The 25650-nt window shown below is 37.5% G+C and overlaps 1 protein-coding gene across 2 annotated transcripts in view; it reads right to left on the bottom strand.

Annotated features, from left to right (window-relative positions):
• The window catches only part of CLMN (calmin), a 169414-nt gene that overhangs the window by 47114 nt on the left and 96650 nt on the right, over nucleotides 1-25650 (bottom strand). For both annotated transcript variants that reach the window (XM_078150428.1, XM_021005139.2), the window contains exons 3-5: nucleotides 12847-12942; nucleotides 7229-7312; nucleotides 1363-1455 (exon numbers count right to left, since the gene is read on the bottom strand). In XM_078150428.1, coding sequence (XP_078006554.1) covers nucleotides 1363-1455; nucleotides 7229-7312; nucleotides 12847-12942 — 273 coding nt within the window. The remainder of the gene's footprint in view (nucleotides 1-1362; nucleotides 1456-7228; nucleotides 7313-12846; nucleotides 12943-25650) is intronic.

The following is a 25650-nucleotide window of genomic DNA, read 5'->3' as shown; positions in this document are numbered from 1 at the left end:
ACCAGCCTTGGGATCAGAAATTTGAGGTGGGTGAATCCTGGTTCTGATACGTGCCAGCCCTGTGACTCTAAAAGTGTGAAACTAAACCAAAATAAGCCCACGGTTTTACATTTACTTAATCTAACCCTTAATTTCCTCTACTGTAAAACAGGAGATAATATCTGCATTAAGCACACACAGAACTATTGTGAAGGTAGTGCTTTGTAAACCGTAAGGTACTATATAAACTTAAATTATTAAGCATATAATTGGCTTTGTCTTAATAATGATGGTGCTGAACAGTTAAATCATACACATAAATTATCTTTAACAAGAGGAAACTGCTTTACAATTCCAGTGCCAGGGCACAGGACCAACACCCACTTTACAGGTTGGTCTTTTTACATCAGGCTATTATTGTGTGTAGTTTCACTTTTGGTAACAGGATTTGGCCTGGAAGAGGTGGGAGTTGGGGGGGGGGAATGATAGGTGGTTCTGGAGTTAACACTCAACTAAGCAATTCTGTGCTTAACTTAATTCTGTGCTTAACTTATTTGTCTTCCGGTGTGGATAATTAAAGTATAAACCACCATTTCTACTTCTGGAATGGCTAGTTTTCAAAGAAGCCAAAGGCCAATTAAGTACATGACATGTGAGAACATCCCATTCTGGGAAATAACTCTTAAAAGAAATTTTGGAAATACCAAACTCTCCCAGCCGTTGTAGTCTTCTTAGAATTTACAGACCTTCCATGTTACATTGAATAAAATCTGAATTTCCGAGATACAGGCCAAATTAGGTTAGGAGAATAAGGTTTTACATTCCCTATGTCACTGCATGAGAAATTGACATTACTTAATTTGTGGTCTGAATCTGTTTAGTATAGACAATTTAAGAACCTTCTCTTAAATTATGAGTAATTCCAGGGGAAAATTCAATGACTACAAAGTTTGATATTTTCCCCATAAGGCTCAATTTCCCAACTCCCTTTATATATTTTCCAAAGGAATGTGAGGCTCTCTGGAATGAGTTTTTTTCACCCTTAAAAAACAAACAAGCAAACAAAAACACAACCCAAACATAACCTAATATATTTCTTTAGGTTAAATTAGACTGGTGCAGTGTTCTGGCAATCAGAGTTCAACCTTTCTTTATCATTCATTACCAGTGATCTGTGATCCTATGACCTCTGTGAATATTCATCTCCAACAGCACATATGGTATTTTCTCCACAGCAAATATTCCCTGAACTCACATTTGAAAATAAACTAGATTTGTGTTATTCTTTGTTAGTAAATAAAAGAATTCACAATCTGTCAGAAATGAAATTTTGTTTTTTCTTTTTTTTGACAATCTCCAATTAATGAAAATAAATGATTTTACCTGAAAAAAGAGGATTATATTCCATATCAATCCAAGAATCAAAGAAGAGTTTCCATCTGCTATTTCAGCTGCATCAATGCTAACCAGTTTTACCTAGAGGAAAGGGAATAATGAGATTAAAGGAGGCACCAATTTTGATTACATTGTGTTGGATGCTGTGAAACTGTGGAACGTGCTTCTTCCAATCAGTCCAATGCTACACAAGAATCCTCAGGGACACCCAACATGCAAAACTGATGCTTTATTGGCTTCAGTGCTTAACTTGCATGGAGGCCGTATGAGTACTAAAGGGAGGTGGTGTGCCCTGTACTCCAAGAGATAGGGACTGCACCTGAAATTTCACTGGTGTAGTGAACTCCCAAGTAAAGAAACTCTGTACCTTGTATGTAATTCATAGGCTTAGAGAGCTGCCTAGGGAACTGAGAGGCTGAGTGATTTGTCCATGTCATACAAGCTAGAATGTGTCAGAGGTAGGCCTTGAACCCAAATTTTCTTGTCTTCCAGGCTGGCTCTCAATTTGCTATACTATACTGCCCTCCATTCTAAAAACAAAACAAAAGAAAACAAAAACCCACCACTAAATTAACACAATCAACACCTAATCACTTAATATTATGTTAACTGACATCTAATATTTGGCTTCTGTGGGAAAAAGGTTGGTACAGGAGTGAGAAAAAAGAGAAGGATTAAGAAGGAAATGATGGGGGTGATTTGTACAGATTTGGACTAGTAAGGTAGGCAAAATGTTGAATTCTGGGTGGAAATTGAAGAAAATTTGGGCCTGGAACAATGGCCAGGCTTCCATGTAGAAAGAGAAGAGTCAAACAATTAAGGACAATCAAGGATGATTAGGGAATAGAAACCGAGGAAGAGTCAAGAAAAAAAAGAAGGTAGTTGGCATAATGAAGCAAGGTAAGCAAGAAAAAGTTAGAAAAGAATGGAGGGCAAAGCAAATTGGTGAGAGTGAACTGGTAGGAGGAGCAAGGTCAAATATATCAGAGGTTGGCATAAGGCTCAGGGAAATGGCTTTGTGGAAACTCAGGAAAGGAAGTTAAGCAGAGTTGTCAAGTTATTAAAAGGTAATAATTAGCTGTAAAAGCTTTAACCAGGTGCTTAGGACTGAGGAGTGATCATTCACAAGGAGTTCAAAAACAAAACAAAACAAAACAAAAGTAAGGCTGAAAATCTTAATCAGTATGGAGTAGAGAAAATTATGGAGCACCACGAGTACGTGATGTTTGTTTTTCTGTCACAGCAGAATAACAGCTATCTATGGTCTAACAGGTTCATCTCCCTCAGGAGAGCATAAAGGGAATCAGAGAATGACTCTCCATAGTTCAGTGTGCTAGAGACAATGAAGTATTCCTAACGGAAACAGAAATAAGGCTTCAGAGGGGAAAAAATAGCTCTGTGGGTGAGGAGGGAAGATGAGCCTTATGAGGATATTGGAGAGGGACACAGTGTCATGCACAGGAGAAAGGGAAGGGAAAAGACAGCTATAAAACAGAGCATAAAAATAGATCTGGAGCTCTTTCTGAAAAGGAGGAGGAGGCTGGATACTCTGAAGAGGTATTTGTTTGTCTTCCAAATACTCAAGAACTACAAAAGTCGGGTGAAAGATCACTGAATAAGAAAGGGCCAAAGGAAGAAAAGAAGAGAGTAGCAGTTGATTCCCTATTCTGGGGATACTGAGGCAGCTGTTCATTGATCCAAGCACAAAGAGAGGTCTGTTGTCTTCCCAGGGCATGTATCTAAAGCTTAACTAACAAAGAACCTTCCAAGATTCATGAAAAACATTTGACTACTAGCCATCTTTTGGGATTCACATGGGTACAAAGAATACTGCCAGAATGAAGCTTAAAAATATTGCCAATGATTATAAGTCTCAGACAAGAAACTGAAGACCATAGGAGCAAAGGTTATGTTATCCTCACTGTTGCCCACTGGAGGAAGAGGATGCAGAAGAGAAAAAAAAAATTTGGAAGTAAACAGTTAGAAAGGTATGTGTGAAAATGGGATTTGGATTTCTGGACAACAGCTTAAAGTAAAGTATAACAGATTCTTGGCCAGATAACACAGGCTGGTAAGAATACAGTTGTTGGGTATTTCACAAATTTAATCAAAAGAACTTCAAAATTAAAAAGGATGGGAAAGGAAGGCTATGTATCTATCAAGCCAAATACCCTAAAAAGCAACTACAGTGAAGCAAGAAAAATATCAATTAGTTCAGATAGAAGTTTACAGGAAATAAAATCCAAGAAAGTAGCCAATAGGAAAACCCATGACCTGAAATGTCCAAAGATTAGTCTACAAGCAAAAGGAATGAGAGATGGTAATTCAGGGAGGTAAATTTGATTTATTGATACACAGTGAGATGAAACCTATAACTGGTCTACGGTTCTGGGTGAGATGAAACCTGTAACTGGACTATGGTTCCAGGTGGGTCTATCTTATTCAAAAGAAAGATAACAGTTGAAAGGTGGATGTCATGGGATAGCATCATATACTCACATGAGGAGGCACCAGGGGGAGAAGCATGATAGAGAGTCAATGCCTAAGTAATGGGTCAACGGAAAAAGATAGAGAAGTGATTTTATCATTGAAGTATAACACTGAGTTTGGGAAATAGATCACAAGCCTGGCACAAAGCCACATAATATAGTAATCATGAGGAACTTCAATTATCTAGATCATCTCTTATTGAACACATTCTTGTCCCTTCCTCCTCCTCCTCCTTTTCTTCCTTCTCTCTCTCTCTCTTTCTCTCTCTCTCTCTCCTCCCCCTCCCCCTTTCCTTTCTTTCTCTCTCCCCCTTTCTCTATGCTGTCCAAAAGTAGAACTGATTTCCTAGAGAAGTAATAGATTTTCCCTCCTTGAAGGGCTTTAAGTGTAGACTCGATGACCATTTCTATGGTTTGTTACAGTGGGATTTCTTTTGGTATAGTGATCGGAGGACCACTGAAGTCCTTTCAACTCTCAAATTCTTTGATTCCATGACTATTCAAAACACTGACATTAGTAATCTGCTCAAAATATTGATTTCCAATTAGAGATAGCACTCATACGTTATTACTCATCACAGATCATGAATGAGTAACTGGATGAAAATGCATTTATTGAGCATTTACTCTCTGTTGGGCACGAGATTGTTAAACTGAATATAAAATAATTGCCTTAACATTTCTCCATCCTTCCAAAGTATAATTCAATAGCCTTTCTGGTTAATCACTAGGCCACCAAAGCACACTGGAAACAATTCAATTCAACAAACACTTACTAAGCACCTACTATGTGCAGGGTCCTGCTTTAGGTTTTAGGGGATATGAAGATGAAAAAAGGCATTTCTTGCCATTAAAAAGTTTACTTTAAAAAGTAGAGAAGGTAATGATAAAAAAAGAGAAGAAAAATAAATTTCAAAGTATACTTCCAAATTCAGTATCTAGTGCAAATTAGATGCTCGAGTAAATGTCTATGGAATTGAGTTGAAATTTCAGACCAAATAAATTCAGTTGGCGATTGGGGGCCAGAATCACAAAATTTCAAAATTAGACTTCATAGACCATCTAGTTGATTCAATCCATACCTGAACTTAAGAACCTCCTCTATGATACACCCAAAAGTGCTTCATGGGATCAAAGATTTAGAACTGAGACCTCTTATCCATTCTTCTCATTTTACAGATGAGGAAACTGAGGCTGACAGTGCTAAAGTGATACCCAAGGTCACAGAAGTACTGAGTGACAGAGCTGACTCTAAATGAGTTTTCTGCTTTAGAGACTCCTCTGACTCTAAATCTCTTTTCCCGCATCCTCACCATGCTGTACCTCCCATTTCTATAGCATCTTACAATTTACCAACACATTCCTCACAACAGTTCTGGGAGGTCATGAGTATAAATATTATTATTATCCCCAATTTCCTGAAGAAGCAACTGGAGCTTAAAGAGGAGAACCAGTCAATCAAAAAACATTTATTGTCTGTTACATAATAGATTCAGTAAACTGGAATAAAAATAGAAAAGTGGGAGACTCCTGGCCTTTGGGGAGCCAGCATTCTACTAAATTTGTGGGTTGTAGACACTTAAATGTTTACTGAATTAGATTATATATAGAATCGTGATTAAATTAAATGGGGTTTTCTATGTACATGTGGGTATATAGGGCATTCATACAGAGGTGACAAGGTGAAGGATAATTCAGAAATAACAAATAGTCCAAAAAAGTTGTATAATTTTATAAGAATCTATTGCAATTATGTGGAGGCAAACTGTGCTTGACAGTTACAAAATATGTTATATATTATTCTATTTGGTCCTTTCAATACCCCTGATGAGGTAAAAGAAAGGGTCATACTCATCATACCTACCTATTTCACTGTTATCCTTTGTGACCAAATATAATAACATGGGTAAAATTTTTTGCAAATGTTAAAGCACCATACAAATGTCTTTTATTAACTATTTTATTTAACATGCCTCTTCCAAGGTAACTGATCCTACCCTCAAAACTCCACTGGCTACCACATTCAACTGGTTGCTTTGATTTCATCTGACCTATCTTCTCACCTCTCTCCTCTTTGTTTATTTCCAAATAAAGACTCAGCTGTTTAATAGTAGTAATAATAATAATAATGATAATTGCCATTTATGCAGAGGATGAGGAAGCAGAACAATTCTATAAAGAACTTAAATACACATTTTAATATTTTGGTGACTTCAATGCAAAAGTGATGAGAGATGATGACAAAATATATATTGGGGAAATTGACTCAGTATGCAGAAATGAAAGAAACACAAAATTTTGTAAACTATATACAACTCACACCTGTGTATCATGAATACTTTTAAAAAGTAATGTTCATTGAAGTTCTTTTTAAAATTACTGTCATTTTCTGATGACTACCTCCTCCACCCCACACATGCCCTTATAACAAAAGTAGTTCAGATTAGCAAAATAATTCAATCCTTTGGTCACTGGTTATGTCTGACAAAACGTGTCTCATTCAGCATCTAACGCCAATATCTCTGCAGAAAGAAAGAAGGCAGGGTCTGCCAACATTCTGAAGTCCCAACTGGTCAACATATTAATCGGAGTCCTGTTGTCCTTCAGTATTGTTTTCCGTTACATTATTATGGTCAATGTATAAATTGCTCTTCTGGCTCTGTCTAAATATCAATTCATAAAAGTCTTCCTAAATTTCTCTAAATTTTTTTATGTCAACAATTTATTACTGCACTATAATATTCCATTTCATTTACATGCCATCATCTGTTCAGCCATTTCCTAACTGATGGGTACAAACTTTGTTTCTAATTCTTTAGTGCCACAAAACATGAGTTTTTGCCACAATCACTGCAGAAGGGTAAAGGGACCACACAGTACTTATTTTGAATTTTTCTTTCTTTCATAGGTTGTTATTGTCAAAGAATTCACAAGCTGGTTGTCAGCTTAATTGTGATGAGCCTTTTGGTATTTAACTAGGTTGTTCCTTGGAAACCAGACAGTCTGTCATTGGGATAATATTTTCCATTAAAAAAAAGTAAGTAAGATGACAATTGTAAATGGCAAGTAATTTGAGGGGGAGACTTGACAATGAAGAAAAAAATGACTGAATTATAAAGTGTTAGGTTTGAAAGGGAGAGTTCTTATTTGTACGTATGTGGAAAGTTCAGGAAATATTCCCCAAACCAACGAGATTCTGCCATTGATTTTAGTTGACTTTTAAACATTCAAAGCCTGAAGCACGGTTATTACAGCAGATTCCTGTCATACCCTCTTCATGGAGTTATATAAAAGTTGTAAAAGACAGTTCCTTCCTTTTGAAATTGCATAAACAGAGACCAACACCACACACAACAAATACTTACATTGCTATCCTCCAAAAACTTAAGTGCTTTTGCTATGTTGTTCAACCGAAAAATACGATGGGATGAGGATTTATATTCATGCAGCTATAAAACAAAACATAGTTTATTTAAAGTGGTGAAGCTTTTAAAAAATTGTTTCACTTTGGTTTAAAGTGAAGATTTGGAGCTCATATGTACTGATTTGAACTGTAAATAATCACAGACAATTAGAACCTAGATGGAACTACCAAGATTATTTAATCCAACACCCTTATTTTACAGGCAAGGAAACTAAACTCCGAGAGATTAAGTAATTTGCCCAGAGGGAATTAGCAACGAAGCCAGGACTAAAACCCAACCCAGGAATTGTCACTTCCAGGCCAGAATTCTTTCCACTACACCACGCAAAAGAGAGTATCTATGTTCCAGAATAAAGTGGTCTCAGTGATTAAGGTCAAAAATCAGAGTAACGATGAATAGCTTATAGGGTCTGTTCAGTTGATCACAAGTGAAAGAAAAATGAGTTAAGGAAAAAAATGGTTGCAGATTTTTAGTTCACATTGCTTCTGGCTTATTAACATCTCTCACATCTGCTAAGAACCATTTATAAGGGTTTTTTTTTTATTCCTTGTATTGATGTCTTATGCCAGCACAGGAATGATCAACTATATGCCTTACCAGGCAGTTTCTAAATCATCAGACAAGTCCTTTCCTGATGGCAATGGAAATTCCTGTTTTTGAGCCAAGAAATCTGTATACTGCTACGTGAGGAGGGAGAAAATGTGCCTGTAGGAGCTGACTGATATCTGGAAATGTTAATTTTACATATTGGAAGCAACTATATAAGAAAGCCAAGAATGGAATTCAAATTTCCTAAAGAAAATGAGTCCATGGTAACCAAGGATATATACTAATTAAACACCTTCTTCATAGTCTTTTCTAGCAGCCTGGCATTACAGAGGTATAATAGTTATATAACAGATTTAAAGAATCAGTGGCAGCGAGGGAGTCCAAGATTTGTTTTTATCGAGGGCAGGACAGAATCTAGAATGTTAGAGCTGAGAGAGGCTTTAGAAAAATAGATTTACAGAATATCAGGGCTGGAGGGAACTTAGAATCCAAAAACATTGAATGTCAGAATTGGAAGGGGTCTTTATCAAAGAACACAAAGCTGGAAGGGACCCTAAAGGTCAACTATCTCTAGCCCTGTCACCTTATTTTTCAGATGTGGAAACTGAGGCCCTTTTTTATGTCTCCCAAAGCACACCACATAATTCTGGGCATAATACAGGCGCTTACTGGTTGGTGCGAATGGTTAAGTCCTGGGCCAGGGATGGCTGTGACGTGATGTTGTCTCATCATCTTTTTACTTCTAACTATTTCCATAACGAGGACTTGCTGTGAGTGGTAATCTTGTTGTTGACAATTATCTCACTGGAAGAGATTTTTTTTCTTGTCATATCACTATAGATCATGCTTGGATTCACAATATCAGGAGCTGATGTTCATATAATCCTTTATTAAAGGTTTGTGAAGAGTATTATCTCATTTGACCCTCAAAATAAACTAATGAGGGAAGCGCTTTTATAACCCCCAATTTATAGATGAAGAAATAGAGATTAAGAGATCAAACAACTTGCCCAGGTTCACACAGGTAGTAAGTGTTTGAGGTGGGTAAAATTCATACCAAAACTTGTATGGTAGAAAAGCGATATAGTCCTGGATTTGTGGACTGAATAATGTGAATATAAACTATTATTTACTATGCGGTGACTTCCCTTCTTTTCACTAGTTTAATCTATACAAATGAGGGCATTGGACTAGATACGCATTACAGCTCCAGGTCCTTATGATGCTGTTCTTTAACTGATAACCAAGTTATGGAGACATGGACTCAAATCACAGTGAGAATATTAGTAGGCAGTTAATGAAACCTGTTTTTTCAGTGTGTTTTATTTCCAGGAGCAGCTATTTGGATGGTGCTAAAAGAAGTCAAAAGAAGCTAAAAGAAGCAGTATTTTACAGCAGAAAAAGAACTCAGGCCCTTGAACCAAAGGACCTGGGTTCAAATTCCACTCCCAATACTCTCTGGGTGATCTTGGGCAGTCACTTAACCTTCCTCAGCTTCAGTTTCCTCATCTATAAAAAAGGGGGTTGGATTAAATAATCTCTAAGATCCCTTCCAGTTCTACATCAATAATCTTATGAGGATAGCGATGGTAAACAAATATGTTTCTTGCAACAAGATTCCCATTTTTTAGGAGAATAATGTGATTCCCTACCATCTCTTTCTGTTCCCAATGAGAAAGGGGCAATCAACATCTCTGTAAGTACCTTTGACCCCATCTTCTCCAGAAGATCACTGCCACTATCATCCCTGATGTCTAATTTTCAAGCTCTCCCTATCTACTTGTTCTTTCTCTTTTGCCAAAAGTTGCCTAAGTATCTTTGATTCTGAAAAACCAAACCAAACCAAACCAAAAACTTCTATAGCTTTTACCATTTCTGCTATCTTGTTATATCACTTCTAATTTTCGGCCAAATGCTGTGAAAAAAACTGTCTATATTTATTGTATTTATTGCCTCTCCAGCCTCTCCTTTCACTCTAAACCCTCAGCAATCTGACTTTTGATCTCATCACTTAACTGAAACTACTGTCTACAAAATCATCAGTGACCTCTTAAACAACAAATCTAAAGGCTTCTCAGTTCTCATCCTTTTCGACTTCTCTGCAGCATCTGACACTTGTAAATCACTATCTCCTCCTGAATATTCTCTCTTCTCTGGATTTTTTTTGCCACTGCTCTTCTGGTTCTCTTCCTACATGCCTGACTGCTTCTTCACATTCTTCTTTGCTAGATAATTAGCCATGCAATACCTACTAATTGTGGATATACCTCAAAGTTTTGTCTTTATCCCTTTTTTCTTTTTTCTCTAATTCTCCCACTTGGCTACCTCATCAGCTTCCATGGTCTCAAATATCATCTCTTTGCAAATGACTCCCAGATACATATGTCCTGCCTTAGTAGCTCTCTTGACCTCTAGTTGAGTATTGCCAAGAGCCTAGTGGACATTTCAAACTGATGTCCCTTAGGCATCTTAGGACAAACACTTCCAAAACAGAACTCACTATATTTTTCTTTAAATCCACTCTTCTTTCCAACACCTTTTTGCTTGTCAAGTATACCACCCTTCCATTTCCTAAGTATCACAAATTTAGTGTCATCCTCATCTCAGTCTTTCTTACCCTACATAACCAATCAGTTGCCAAATCTATTTATTTCTATTTACAAAAGATCTCTTGCATCTGTCCCCTTGTCTCCACCCACACAGCCATCACCCTCATCTGGACTCTCATTGCCTCTTGTCAAGACTATAGTAAGAGCCTCTTAATTTGGTCAATCTCTATCCTCTACCCATTCCAATACATTCTCCAAACAGCTGTCAAAATGATTTTTTTAATGCATAGTTTTGATCACACCAATGACTTCTGAATAAACTTTGGGGGCTCTTTATAACCTCTGGAATCAAACTCCTCAGTATGTTATTTAAAGTTCTTTATAACCTAGCCTTATCCTCCTTTCTAACCTTATTAAACATCCTGCCCTCCATGGACTTTTCAGTCCGACTATACTGGCCTTTTTGCTGTCCCTCACATAAAACACTCCATCTCTTGTCTCCAGGTTCTATGCAGTGACTGTGCCTCATGCATAGAATACTCCCCATCACTTCAATGTCTTGGAATACCAGGTTCCTTTCAAGTTTCAGTACAAATACCACATGCTGCACGAGGCCTTCCCTGATTGCCTCCCCATTGACCACCCCCAGCTGCTAGTGCCTTCCTCCTCCACGGTTAACTTGTTTTGTATGTAACTGTAGAAATACGTGTTTTATTCCCCATTAGAATGTGAACTCTTTGAGTGCAGGAACTGTTTAGATTTTGTCTCTGTATCCTCAGCATCTAGAACAGTGCCTGGCACATAGCACGTACTTAATATATGATTGCTGATTGACTAAATCCAGCATTAAACATCCCTCTCCTCTTACCAAAGGATTATTCAAGATGGAAGAATCTAGAGCCCTTGCAAGGTCTAATCTCATTCATTTTTATTTAGGCCTACCAAAATGAGGGAAGAGAGGATTTTCATTTTACTAATGTGAGAATAATGGTAGGGCAGGGTTAAAGTTCAACCAGAGCTTCTACATTAGAACTAAGTATGGGCTACCGACTCAAAGTCTAAGTTTTCAGTTGTAGGTTTAATTAGATTTTGAAAGATTGCATTGATTGTAATGGACTCTGTCAGAGTAGTAAAAATGTAGACAGAACTGTATGCACATAGTTTCAGTAAGGGTGGGAGTGGTACAAATATCTTATCTGATTTAAAATCTTCATGATAAACACCTTGTGTCATTGAATCAAGCCCAATGTTAAAAATGGAAAGTCTTCGAGTCAAAAGACCTGAATTCAAATTCTGGCTCCAAAAACAGAAAAGCTTTGTGACACCAGGCAAGGTACCTGACTGTTCTAGATAAAAGGTCCTTAGGCCACGGCCAGTAGGGAGCTTGTATTTGTACAGCACTCCAGCTTAGAATAATTTTTACATTGATTAACAACATATGTGTGGGGCACATGATTGAATATTCTAGATGCAAAGGAGCTGATCTAGCCAAACCCTCTCGTTTTATAGTTGGGGAGGAAACATATATGATTTACTCTAAGTCTTAAAGGTCATTATTGAGAAATCAGTAATTTTATATACTGCCAGTTGAAACCACACACATCTGCCAGTGGGTTAATGCTAATATTTTACAGCTGAAATCTAGGTATGATCTTTTTTTAGTTTGATTCTTTACCCTTATTTTAGTTAATATTAACATTTGTTCTTCAAAGTAGGTATTAGTGAGTCCCAAAATTTAACGATTACAGAAACACAAAATACTAGGTATATATCTTGTATAAAATAGTCTCCTTTAAAAAAAAAGACTATTTACTTGGAACATATTAAATATTTATTAAAGAAGTCACATGTTGTGGTGGAAAGCATACCAGACTTAGTGACATAGACCTGGGCCTAAGTTATGACTTGACACTACTTGTATTTTTCCTTGGGCAATGCCATTTTATCTCTCTCAGACTCAGTTTACTCAACTTTAAAATAGGAATAAAAATACTTTACCTATTTCACAAAGCTGTCTGATGAAAATGATTTGTGAACCATAAGGATTATACAGGTGTGCTAAAAGTCTTAGTTAAGTTTTAAGCTTTCATAACTTCACTTGGATAAATAATTCTCTATAAATGTTCTATTACTATAAATCAGATCTAATCATAATTGAAAAGAATACATTGTGATTATAAAACCTATGTCCAAGTTTATTTTTATGTATATTTATGCATAATACCAGGGATGCAAAAACCAGCTACATAATTTAATAATAATAACGTTGCATTTATATTGCACATTAGTTTACAAGGTGCTTTCTTCCGACCATTTTATGAGTTCAGTAGTGTTTTAAGTATATCATTTTATGGATAATGAAATCAGAGGACCAGAGAAGATAAGTGACTTGTCCAAAGGTACACACCTAGTTTTGTGTGTGTTTTCAGCCCCTCCCCCCCACCCACATGATATACATACCAGACTTTGCCCTGACAGAACTTCTAACAATGCCATCAGGATCTTTCCATCTTGTATATCAATGAATAAATCTTTCACTTCCAGAGGAGGTTTACACTGTGAAGAAAAAGAATGGAAAGAAACCTTCATTACCCAAGGGCTATGCAATCAATTTACATCCAGGACTATTACATCCACATTTCTTTTAAAAAGGAGAAAGACCAGCTTCTTTAATAATATAACCCTTCCTCTCTTCTTCAAGAAATCCTAGAACTATAATGCCAGAGGGATCTTAAACATATTTTAATTTAATTCCTTCACTTTATAGATAACAAAACTGAGACCTAGGGATATTCTGTGACTTTACCCAATAGTATAAAATGGTTAATTATTTGTTAGATGGTAAGTATTAGCTAATAAGAGATAGAGGTGGCAAAACGTAGGAGAAAGAATTCATTGTGGAGTCAAGGTTTAATTCTTGTTTCTAATATTTAGTATCTAGATAACTTTAGGTAGGTTATTTCATCTCCCTATGCCTCAGTTTCTCAGTTTTAAAATAGGTCTTTCCCACCCTATTTCCCTATAGTAGTTATAAGAATCAAATGAAATAATGGATAGGAAAGCATTCTTTGCACCACGTAAATTTAACCTCTCATTGTTACTCTTAATCCTTGAAAACTAGTTCAATGGAATGCTTTTTTTGCTTCATGAAGACATCTTCAATATGTTGGGATAGCCTGGTATGGGGTAGTGGTGACCACATTATAGAGAGAATACTGTATATTTATGCATATGTGGGAGGCGAGGGATGGTTGGAAAATGAATAGCCTGGTAGATGGTACTTGGAGTACACAGGAATACACTATTTTCATCATCCCCAAATCATGGATATATCAAGGATGAAACAAGATTGGAGGAAAAACCCCACTACTTTACAACTAAGCAGATTCTTAAAAATTCCTTTGATTTTATTCCAGCTATTTTTGGTGAGTAGATACTTATGATAACAACTCCAGTAGCCTTGATACTCCTCTTATTAGAATCAATTCAACCAAGGAAAATATATGTGTCTAAAGACACATGAACCACTATTTTCAGTTCTCAGGAAGCAGTCTAAACGGAGGAATTATCCCACACCAGAAAGGTCAAGACTCATCTGCTGCTTAAGAGCCCCTTCCTAACTTCTCAGATTGGATCATATTTCTGCTGTTTGAAGAACAGTAATCAGGTATTCTGACTGGCATTCAGAGAAGCACTATGCTCCCTAGCCATTCAGAATACTTCCTTAATTTCATGCCCTAGTGAAAAGAAAGCAATTCCAGTTTGAAAGAAATAATTGACTATTCTGAACAGAAAAGCAAAATTCTTTCTTTGAAAGCTTTCATTCTTTGACATATAACATGCCAAGCAAGATGGTGTCAGGAGGCCAAGACACTTTACAGAATCAGGGAAATCTCACATTTGGAAGGAACTTCAGAGGGCCCTACACCTGAGCACAAAGCCCCTCTTTAAAATAATGTCACAGACCTATTATTCCTTTTAGTCCAATGTAATTTACATTTATTAAATACCCACTAAGTTCCAGGCCCTGTGCTAAGTTCTGGGTATACAATAAATAAAAAGACAGTCCCTGCCCTCAAAGAGCTTACAATCTAATGGGGTGGAAACAACACACAAAAGGAAGCAGGAAGGGGAGGGGACACCAAGGGTACCTTGCAGAAACACTCTGTTCCATGAAGTTGAAACCAGACAAACAACAGATCTGAGAGCGCAGTATTTGTCCTCTATAAAGGGATCCATTGGGAGGAAGTTGGTTCTATACACTCTAGTTCTTCAATTAGAGGGGAGAGGAGGCTGAGTGAAGTGGCATCAATCAGGGTCTGAATCAACAGCATGATGGTGAGTTTTAGGGAGAAGAACTTATTCTGGGAGGGGCACCTTGTTCCATGGAGTTGAAACCAGGCAGATGCAAAGTGGAGTATAAGAATCCCTCATGGTTGCCTCAAATACTTCCTGATAAATAAGGAGTAAGGTAATTTTCAAGTTACCAGAAGTGGCTAGGTATAGTGGAAAGAGTATTCACTTGGAATCAAGAGCCCTGGGTCCATATACTTGCTGGCTGTATGACCATGGGTAAAGTTACTTTACTTCTGTAAGATTTAGTTTCCTGACACATAAAATGGGCATAATAATACTTGTACTCATTGCCTTGTGGGGTTATTGTGAGCAAAGTGTTTTGTAAAACCTGAAAAGCTATAAAAAGGTTAATTGTTTTTAGTGATGACCCCAGTCCAGAACTCCTTTGAATTGAACGTGACAAATGAGTTCAATTGATGGGGTCCATAACCACTGTCAGAGTGGCATTACCATGATTTTGATTAAAATACATTCTATGTAGTGGCAGGAAAAAATTGAAACTAATACAGATAAAAAACATTTCTTGGGCCTGCAATGCATCTTAGATTTCATATGAATGGCATGGCAGAACAAACATTCCATATCCTTTTTCATAATCTAATTCCTTTTGTAAATGAAGAATTTCTTCAGAATCCAGATACTGATGGATTGATGGACTCCAAACAACATTTGGGTCCTTAACCCAGCAAGAAGTTGCATGATTTCCTCTCCCCAAGAGTCTCTAAACTCAACAAGGATAAAAATACAACTGTTAATTTAGTTTTATCAGGATGAATTTTTGGCGCTATGTATGTTACCCTACAAATTGACTCTGAAAAGGGGTGGGGTGAGGAGTAATAGACTTGATTCTCAAAATGTAAAGAGGATGGAGAATAAGGAAGGGATTAGAATGCCCATGGCAAAACTCCACCAGGAAGGATTTTCCAACCACTCTGACTCTTATCAGATCCTGAATTAAGTGTTTCAAGATTTTAGCTGTGAAAGGCTATTTTCTTTCCACTCCTTTCCAAATTCCTACCCCCTCCCACTTTTATGTTACAAGGACTGCTAATAATGAATTGATATGCACACCAGACATGAAATCTGTTAAGTCATACTTTTCTATCTTTAACTTATTTTTAAATGTTTAATCTTTTTTGTTTTGTTAATAATTTCCCAATTACATGTAAAAAAATTTTGACAACCATTAAAAATTCTTTTGAGTTCCGAATTTTTTCCTACCATCTCATCCCTTCCTCCTCCTTGAGAAGGCAAGAACTTTGATTTCATTTATACATGTGAAGTAATGCCAAACAGATTTCCATATTAGTCATGTCACAAAAGAAAACACAAAATAAAACAATAAAAATAAAGGAAGTAGAGAAAAGTATGCTTCTATCTATATTCAGAGCTCATCAGATCTCTCTCAGGAAGCCGACAGCATTTTTCATCATGAGTCCTTTGGAATTGTCTTGGATCACTGAACTGCTGAGAATAGCTAAGTCATTCATAGTTGATATCATACAATACTGTTGTTACTGTGTACAATGTTCTCATGGTTCTGCTCACTTCGCTTTGCATCCGTTCATGTAAGTCCAGGTTTTCCTGAAATCATCCTGCTCATCATTTCTTACAGCACAATAATATTCCATTGCATTCATTTATCACTTGTTTAGCCATTCCCCAATTGATAAGCATCCCCTCAATTTCCACCACTAAATTCCCTCAATTCCCTCAACTGCCACCACTAAAAGAACTGCTATAAGTATTTTTGTACAAATAGGTCCTCTTCCCCCCTTTCTGATCTCTTTGAGATACAGACATAGTAGTGATGTTGCTAGATCAAAGGGTATGCAAAGTTTGATAGTTCTTTGAGCATAGTTCCAAATTCCTCTCCAGAATGGTTGAATCAATTCACAACTCCACCAACTATGCATTAATGTACCAATTTTCCACATCCCCTCCAAAATTTATCATCTTCCTTTTCTGTCAAATTAGCCAAGTTGAGAAGTATGAGATAGTATCTCAAGAGTTGTTTTAATTTACATTTCTCTAATTAGCAGTGATTTAGAGCACTTTTTTTAATGTGACTATGGATAGTTTTGATTTCTTCTTCTGAGAACTGCCTGTTCATATCCTTTGACCATTTCTTAATTGGGGAATGGCTCTTATTTTTATAAATTTGTCTCAGTTTCCTATATAGTTGAGAAATGAGGCCTACATCAGAGAAACTTGTTGCAAAAGTCCTTCTGACTTTTGGCTGCATTAGTTTTGTTTGTATAAAAACTTTTAAATTTCATGTAATCAAAATTACCTATTTTACTTCCCACAATCTCCTCCATCTCTTGTTTAGTCATAAAGTCTCCCCTTGCCCATAGATCTGAAGGTACATTTTTCCATGTTTCCCTGTCCACGTCCATCTTTTATGAAGCTTTTTTGATGACATTAGCTTCCATTTCCATACCACTCATCTGTACAACATCTTAATGGCTTAAAGAGTACTTTTGTAAACTGTATCATTGATTGCTCACAACAAAACAGAGAAATACTTGAAAGATGATGCTGAGTGGGAGAATTATTCTAAGACTCAAGAATGGCAAATGTTCCAATTTTCAAAAGTAAGTGGAGAATGAAGTCTACAAATTATAAAGAGGAAAGTTTGACTGATTTCTGGGAAAATTCTAGAATTTTTTTTAATTAAATTTTCTTATCATCAACTTAACACGTTAACAAATGGGAACACTGGAACATATTATTAAAGATACGATTAATGAACATTTAGGGAAACGGTGAACCAGCCTGCCTGCATCAAAAATGGATCGTTCAAGAATAACTCCGCTCTTCTCCTCCTCCCTAAATCAGGCGAGCAGATTGCTAACAGGCAGTGTGATACAGTGGATAGAGAGCTGAACTTAGAATCTGACAGAATGGGGTTCATCTCACACCTCTGACACTATCTATACTACATTATATCAGGGTCAAATAGTCAATTACATTAATTAAGCACCTACTATGTGCCAGGTACCGTACTAAATGCTGTTCACCTTAACCTCTCTGACCCTCAGACAACTCAAATTAGTCAGTTACAAACTATTAGATTTCTGCTGCAATGGTGGAGGGAATATCCAATTTAATTCAATAATGTAATATCGTATACGACTGGAAGATGAAAGGAACACAGCAGGCAAGGCCTAGCGGTTTGGAAGCTGGTTGCATGGGTACATGAAAAATGTAGTCCTGGACAGACAACAGGGTTTTCCGCTTCTTGTCTTAAGAGGGACTGTTTGAGTAGTGGGAAGGACTCCTGCTGTGATGGAAGGTTTTAAACTGAATACTGGGACAGCAGGGGAGGCAAGGACATGGGTTTCAAGTGACGAGCTAATGAAATGGCAGCTGAAGTGGGCGACTAGAAACCAGGAAGCCAAGCCTTGAGCTATAGCAGCCACAGCCCAAGGTGCTGCGGCTGCCTTTGCTTTCAGTGAAATTCGAGGGTAAGTAGCTGACATTCCGCTCAGGAGAAAAGTTCTTACTTACGGTCTTACCTTTCCTCCTCCTTCCTCACTGACCAAGTGGGCTAATAATAAATATGATCAATCTAATTGCTGATCTGTTGCTTTATGAATAGGGAGGAATAGTGTTTGCTATTGCTATACAGAGATACAGAAAGGACCTGATCCCCAAGATTTTCAGGCTTTCTCATGTGTGGGGCTGAGTTAAATTAAGAGGGAGGGACAGAAAGAGAAAGAGAAAGAGAGAGAAAAGAGAGAGAGAGAGAGAGAGAGAGAGAGAGAGAGAGAGAGAGAGACAGAGAGAGAGAACTATTATTCTGATCTATTAGAGATTTTTAAAAAAATAAACTTTTCCCCTAGGCTAAAAAACGAATGAAAGTGATATTTTTGTTGTCTGGGACAAGGCTGGTCTGTCTGGACACATGGCATCATTGGCTTCTTCCCTTCTTTCTCCACAAAGGCGTCCCAGAAAGGGCTTTCTGCCAGGGTGGAGTCAAGGGCAGGTACCAGAAGGCTGGAGCTCACAGGAGGAGGAAGGTGTGGCTGATCCTGGCTGGCGATGCTCACATTCCAAAGAAGGGGGCTGGACAGAATGACTCCTTTTTCCTTTGGTGGCTTCACCATCTACCTCAAAAGCCTGTATCCAGATAGGCCCCAAAAGGCTACAAGTGAAAGTGTTTTCTCTGGGATATTTTTTCCTTGAACTTTTGGCTTCTATTCTACCGAATTTCCTATATTATTGTTGCATATCTGGTCTCATTTATTTTGAAGTTGTTTTGTATTCTTTCTCTCTGTGTAGCCACTATCACCGTTCAATGTTCTGTGCCCTTATGTTACATCTATATATGACGGTATGTAATCTGATAGTGACAAATGGAACCTTGTTATGTTACTGCAAGTAGGTACAGAATGTTATTGCGGTCTGTTGCTGATAATCTGCATAACTGCATTGCTGATACTTGTTATAATGCTGATAATTATCGTATATCAACTGTTTTGGATCATTGCCTTGATCAGTTAATACAGTTTTCTTTGGAAATTGGTCAAATATTGCCAATCATTACTGACCTTTACTGATCATTATTGACTAGACAGGGTATAAGTTAATTTGAAATGTGTATTAAATGTTTTTGCATTCAAACTCAATGGTGGGGCTTCTGATTTGAGGGACAGACTAGAGAATAAAAATAAGGACATTATATTAGCACTAAGAGGGTTTAAATAATTAGAAGACTGAAAAGTAATTCATAACAAAGTCAGGGTTGGAGAGATCACCTTGTTAGTATTCCATAAATTATCCAATCTGTTGAATCATTCAGAAACACCAGATGCAATGACAATAGAAGAGAGCACCTGTGGGTTGATCTTCATCTCTTTGGAAGGAGGGATTGATCTAGATCTAGAAGGTAGAGGCCTTAATGTTTAAAGAGAGATGCAGAGGAAGGAACCTGAAGGGCATAAGGGGAGGGGGACAATAATGGCTTGTTCACCAGGGAGAAAGCTAAAGCTAGATTTACTACATCAGGAAGACTCAATTCACCTATAGGGAGGGTGGAACCCAGGTGGCTTATAGCAGAAAGACAATTCCCATGTGAAGTAATGCAGCACTCTGCCCTGCTACATAACATTTTATAGACAGCACACATCAACTCTGATTAAGACAGAAAGCTGAGATGGGGGTAGCTAATACAATGGAGGGCAGACTCAGGATCCATAAATGACCTCAAAAGGCAAGAACATCTGGCCAAATCGAATAACATAGATTTTTACTGGGATAAATTTAAGGTCCTTCACTCAGGTTCCAAAAAATCAATTTCACATGTATAATATGGGAGAAATGTGACTAGAAAGCAGTTTATCTGCACAAGATTTAGGAATTTTAATAGGCTATAAACGGAATAAAAATCAACAGTGTGGCACAATAGCAAAAAACCAAACCAGAACAAAACTAGTGAGACTTTAAGCTCTCTCAGAGAGGTACAGAGGCTAGAAGGAGGTTGGTGACATTCATGCTGCACTCTGTCCTGTGAGTGCTACTCAGCAAAGTTCTGGACACAATATATATTTTGGGAAGGGCATTGATAAATCAGAGCCTTCTCCAATTGGAGCCTCAAAAGCATACCATCTAAGGAATGGCTGAAGGAACTGGATAATATTTGGACTAAAGAGAAGATTCATGAGCAGAAAGGTTATCTTCCTTCAAGGGCTATCATGCAGAAAAGGGATTACATTTGTTTTCCATAGACCCACAAGGTAAAACTCAAAACAATGGGTGGAAATGCAAAGACCTAGCAGACTAAAACTTGCTCTAGGCAAAAGGAAAAGAAAAGCCAACTTGATAATAATAATAATAATAATAATAATAATAATAATAATAATAATAATATCTATCCCCAAAAGGAATGGGTTGCCTTTATGTTAGTATGTTAGCAGTATGTTAGCCTTCCATTCTAAGTCTTTGAGTCAGGACAGCATGACGATTTTCTGGGAAGGCTGTGGAAGGGATTCTTGGTCAGATATGAATTGTACTAATTGGCCTCTGAGGTCATTTTTGATGCAGGTTTTGCAATTTTCCATGCAGGTATTATTAGCACCATTTTGCAGATGAGGAGACTGACATTCAGAGTGGTTAAATGACTTGTTCAGACTCATGTGTAGCTAGATAAGAGGCAGAGTAGGACTCAATCTTTATATTCCTTTTTATTATTATATTCCTTTATATATTATATACTATTATATATTGTTAATTATTATTATATTATTATTTGTATAATTCCTATTTATATAATTATTCTATTAATATATAACATTATTATATTCCTTTTTAAAAATGTCTTCATATGCAATAGATATATTTTTAGAAATAGCATTTAAAGTTTAAAACTTTTGTTTTCATTTCCACTGTTACAAATAAGCTTTCAAACATATGCACAAAAAACAAAGACAGTCGGAACAAAATAATAAGCAAGAACATAAAAAAGAAATGCAACCAATTAACAAAATGAAAAGAAAAAATGCAACCTGAAAACAATTCAGAAAGACTTTTAAAAGTGGTTGTAAATGATTATTCAGAAATTGTATTCTTCTGTTAATTACCAGTTGATAAAATAAAGACTACGCATATTAATTTTTAAGAAGGCAGTATCAGCGATGTCTATTGTATTTACCATGAGTTTAGTTGCTGTTTAATGTTGCATTCATTTACATAAGCGTAATAATTGTACTGAGGCAGCTAGGTGGTACAGTAGCTAGAGTGGCAGACCTGAAATCAGGACAACTTGTCATATTCATGAGTCCAAATCTGGCCTCAGACACATACTAGCTGTATGACCCTGGGCAAGTCACTCAACTTTGTCTCAGTTTCCTCATCTGTAAACTGAGCTGGAGAAGGAAATGGCAAACCACACTCCAGCATCTTTGCCAAGAAAACCCCAAATGGGGTCATGAGGAGTCAGATATGACTGAAACAACTGAACAATAAGTAATTGTATAAACTTTGCATTTTCTCACTCTGTGTCACTTCATGTAAATCTTCCCATATTGTGAAGTATCCTCATATCACAATTTGTTTATCCATCTCCCTATTATTGCGATACTCGTTTCCATTTTTTGGAAATAGCTCATAGCTATATACTGCTTTGTATCTTCCAAATATTTTCATTTGGCTTTTCCAACAATCCTCAGAGGGAGGAAGAACAAGTGATATTTTCTCCATTTTACAGATGATGGATGCTCGAGGAGGTAAAGGGACTCACCCAAGGTAACACAGTAATAAGTGAGAGAGCACAGGTTTTAACCAAGTCTTTTGTCCTTAAAACCAGGGGACTTTTATTATACAACACTGCATTTTTCCTGATCTGCGCTTTCTTGATTCCATGAATTGGCTGACAATATTTTCTATACCTATGATATATTTTTTATCCTTCCTATTCATTCTTCCCCATCCATTAAAGACAAACTCAAAAGATTACTTCATCCCCAAACCAGGAATTATTTTTCTTTTCCTTCCCTGTACCCCCAATATCATGCAGCACTTGGGACCCCTGTAATGCACTTTTCATGTATTATTATGCATTGCTGTCACCTGTGTTGAGCCCCTATTAAACCACTAGCTTCACATGACAAGTTCTCATGTCTTAGATAAAGTGTATTGCTGTCTTCACACAGCCCCATGTTCTTCAGGCTTATAATCCATGGCTCTTTCAATTTCTTATTAAAAGAACTCACAGCCTCCATGAGAGAAGTAGGTGGTATAGTGCAACTCGTTTTATAGATGAGAGAAAATGAGGCACAGGCTTAAATGACTTTCTTAATAAATGTCACAGGCTAAAGTAAGCTTTGTGAATCACAATCAACAGTCCAGAGTCCTACCCTTTAAGAATACTTTTTTCAGTGTCCTCTAATTACATAGATGATCTTTCCAGCACATTTTTTTTTCTTATTGTATATTTAACAGGGTCATGCTGTATGCTCAGATTTGCCCTTTCTTGGGGGATATATGATTAAATGCAAATATTCTCAGCCTGCTTTTAATTCACAGCATTGAAACCCCACCTTTAGGAGGGTCAAATCAATGCATGCTCACTGATCACGTATAAAGCCAAAAAATAGTTTCTCTTGAGTGCAGGTATGTGTGTATGTGTGTTAAGGCAGTTCACTGTCTGAAGTGAAAAGGAGTCTCTCCTGTGAATCAATAAATCAGGGGGTGGACTAAGTATGAATTGGGCCTAAACACTACTATTCATTCAATCAAAGGTTTTAGACTTACTGTGATAAATCCTTGATTAATTTAGGAGTCTTTGCAATGATTGGATTAAGTTAAATGATATTGCAAAGGAAAAGTGTTCAGATTGGTATGGATCGATCATGTTTTGTGGAATAAAGTAGCAGGCCAGGTGCGCCATCTCCAGTTGTCCTGATCTATATCTGGCCACTGGACCCAGATGGCTCTGGAGGACAAAATGGGGCTGGTGACTTTGTACAGACCTCCCTCAGTGAAATCCAATTCACTTACATGTCATGGCATCATCTTCCTGATGGCCATCTTCGAGAAAAAAGGACAAACCACAACCTGTGAGTAGTCCAAGCTGCTCTACTGAGGACCCAACTGGCCAGTTCCAGTTGGGTAGCTCAGCTCTTCCTTTCCTCTCCTCCTTCTTTTATCCTCCTTCTCCTCTCCTCTCCTCTCCTCTCTCACATAGAGTATCATTCCCTTACCGAGAATGCTCTGTCCAAAGGAAGGTACTGGCTAGATTTCTTTCTTAAAGACCATGCCTTAAATCTAATTCACTCTGGTTCTTATCCATTGGCCAACAGTAGGTCCCTACCCAAGCACCACTTAATGGTTATTGTTTGGGCTCCCTTGGCTCAGAGTGAATGTAAATGATAATAGTTTCTCTTTGGGCCAGAAACCCTGAGGGTTTTCCCCTCCCAGTCTGATTTTTTAAAAAATTATTATTAAAGGGGCCATCCCTTGGCTCACTTCTTAAATAGCCTTAATCATTGAATGGGCATTGCCTCAGTCAAAGTGAGAATTTGGAAATACCTTAGCTTAAAAAGGCCAAGGTCTCCCACTGCATCCTGGGCCATCTCCAGTGGTCCTGATAATATATGTGGCCACTGGACCCAAATGGCTCTGGAGGAGAAAGTGAGGCTGTTGATTTTGCACAGTCCTCCCTCACTTAAATTCAACTCACTTGCAAGTCATGGCATCATCTTCCTGATGCCATGGTCCTCTTCAAGAAGGAAGGAAAAACCACAGCAGGACATGTTGGAAGCCAGGGATTTGAATATCTGGAAGCTCAGTGTGGAAGGAATCTTTTTTTTTGTTGTTAGGCAATGGGGTTAAGTGACTTGCCCAGAGTCACACAGCTAGTAAGTGTTATGTGTCTGAGGCACATTTAAACTCAAGTCTTCCTGAACCCAGGGCCGGTGCTCTATCCACTGCGCCACCTAGCTGCCCCAGAAGGAATCATTTTGGAGAGAAGAAAACCCTAGCCCTTTCCCTGGTCTCAAGGTTCTGCCCATCACATCAGCCAGAGGAGGTCTTTGTGAGCCTTCAAGAGATTAGGGGGATATTAGTCTTTCCTGGCCAGGACAGGAGATGACACTATCAGAATCAGGAGCTGAAATGATGTAGAAAGAATCCCAACAGAAAAAGATACACTGTAGGGAACATCTTAAGGAATTTAGCAAAAGGAGATCCAGAATCTGTTATTTAACCTTCAGCCAAATGTACTCTTCAAGCTTAAGTCCATTTTCCCTGGGATTCTGTATGTATTGGTAGGAGTGTCACAGATTTCCAGCGGGAATGTTTTGCATCAACTCTTCTCCCCATACCTCCTCAGTACATACTCTGTACTGCAGACTAATTAAGTTTGGCTGACTAACCTATATTAATTGATAATCAGAAAGAACACATCTCTAAGGGCTTGTGAGTCCTAACAACAGAAAGACATCCTTCAACTCCTCAGGGTTAACCAACAAAATCCTAAGGGGACAAGAAGCAGCCTTGCTCGGGGGACCCATTCTGCCAGTGCAAATGGAGATCTGGGAGAGTAGCTGCAGTGTGTGCTCTACCTATGAAATATGGTTTCATATAGTTAGGGTTTAAAAAACAACAACGATACATTTGGGTTATGGAAGTTTGTTATTTCACAAGATGGTCAACGAGAAGAACTGAAATGGAAAGCCTTGGTTCTGCTGCTTATACCTATTTGGATTATTTGGATTTCAAATTGCACATCAGTAAAATAAAGTTTTGGATGAGATGACCTAAGGTTTCCTGTAGCTCTTACTTTCTATGTTCTCAGGTTATTCCAGCTCTAATATTCCACAGTTCTATTAGTCTGCTGAATAAAATAAATACAAAGAAAGTAGTTCTCTTTAAGAAAAAAATGTGATCTCATTGTTCATGCTCCCAAGGTCTGCAGAAAGTTTGGTAATTCTTTTTTTTAGGCAATTGGGGTTAAGTGACTTGCCCAGGGTCACACAGCTAGTAAGTGTCAAGTGTTTGGTCTGAGGCCACATTTGATCTCAGGTCCTTCTGACTTCAGGGCCAGCACCCTATCCACTGTGCCACTTAGCTGCCCTGAAAGTTTGGTAATTCTAAAGAGTTAGTAGGTGAATAGAACTAAGGCCACCAGAAGTGCTGAGAACACCAGTACTGTTCTTTTCCTCTCTTGGGCACAGTTGCTTGTCTCTTTCAGATTAAAAAAAATCATAGAAATCCATACCCTCTAGGCTTTCAACTCCCAGCCTTGATTATATAACAGGAGACTTTATAAAACTCCATTGGGAAGACAAATGAGTAACTCAATGGTGAGACTTTTGGAATTTTAGGTATGGGAGGGATAATCACAAAAACAGAATGTTAAAAATATACTCTCATTTTTTTTAAACCACAAAAAACCTCCTAAGT

This window comes from Phascolarctos cinereus, unplaced genomic scaffold (assembly GCF_003287225.1).
Source record: "Phascolarctos cinereus isolate Bilbo 61053 unplaced genomic scaffold, phaCin_HiC Scaffold_2;HRSCAF=192, whole genome shotgun sequence".
NCBI classification, from domain to species: domain Eukaryota; kingdom Metazoa; phylum Chordata; class Mammalia; order Diprotodontia; family Phascolarctidae; genus Phascolarctos; species Phascolarctos cinereus.
This window is presented reverse-complemented; position numbering and strand designations above follow the sequence as displayed.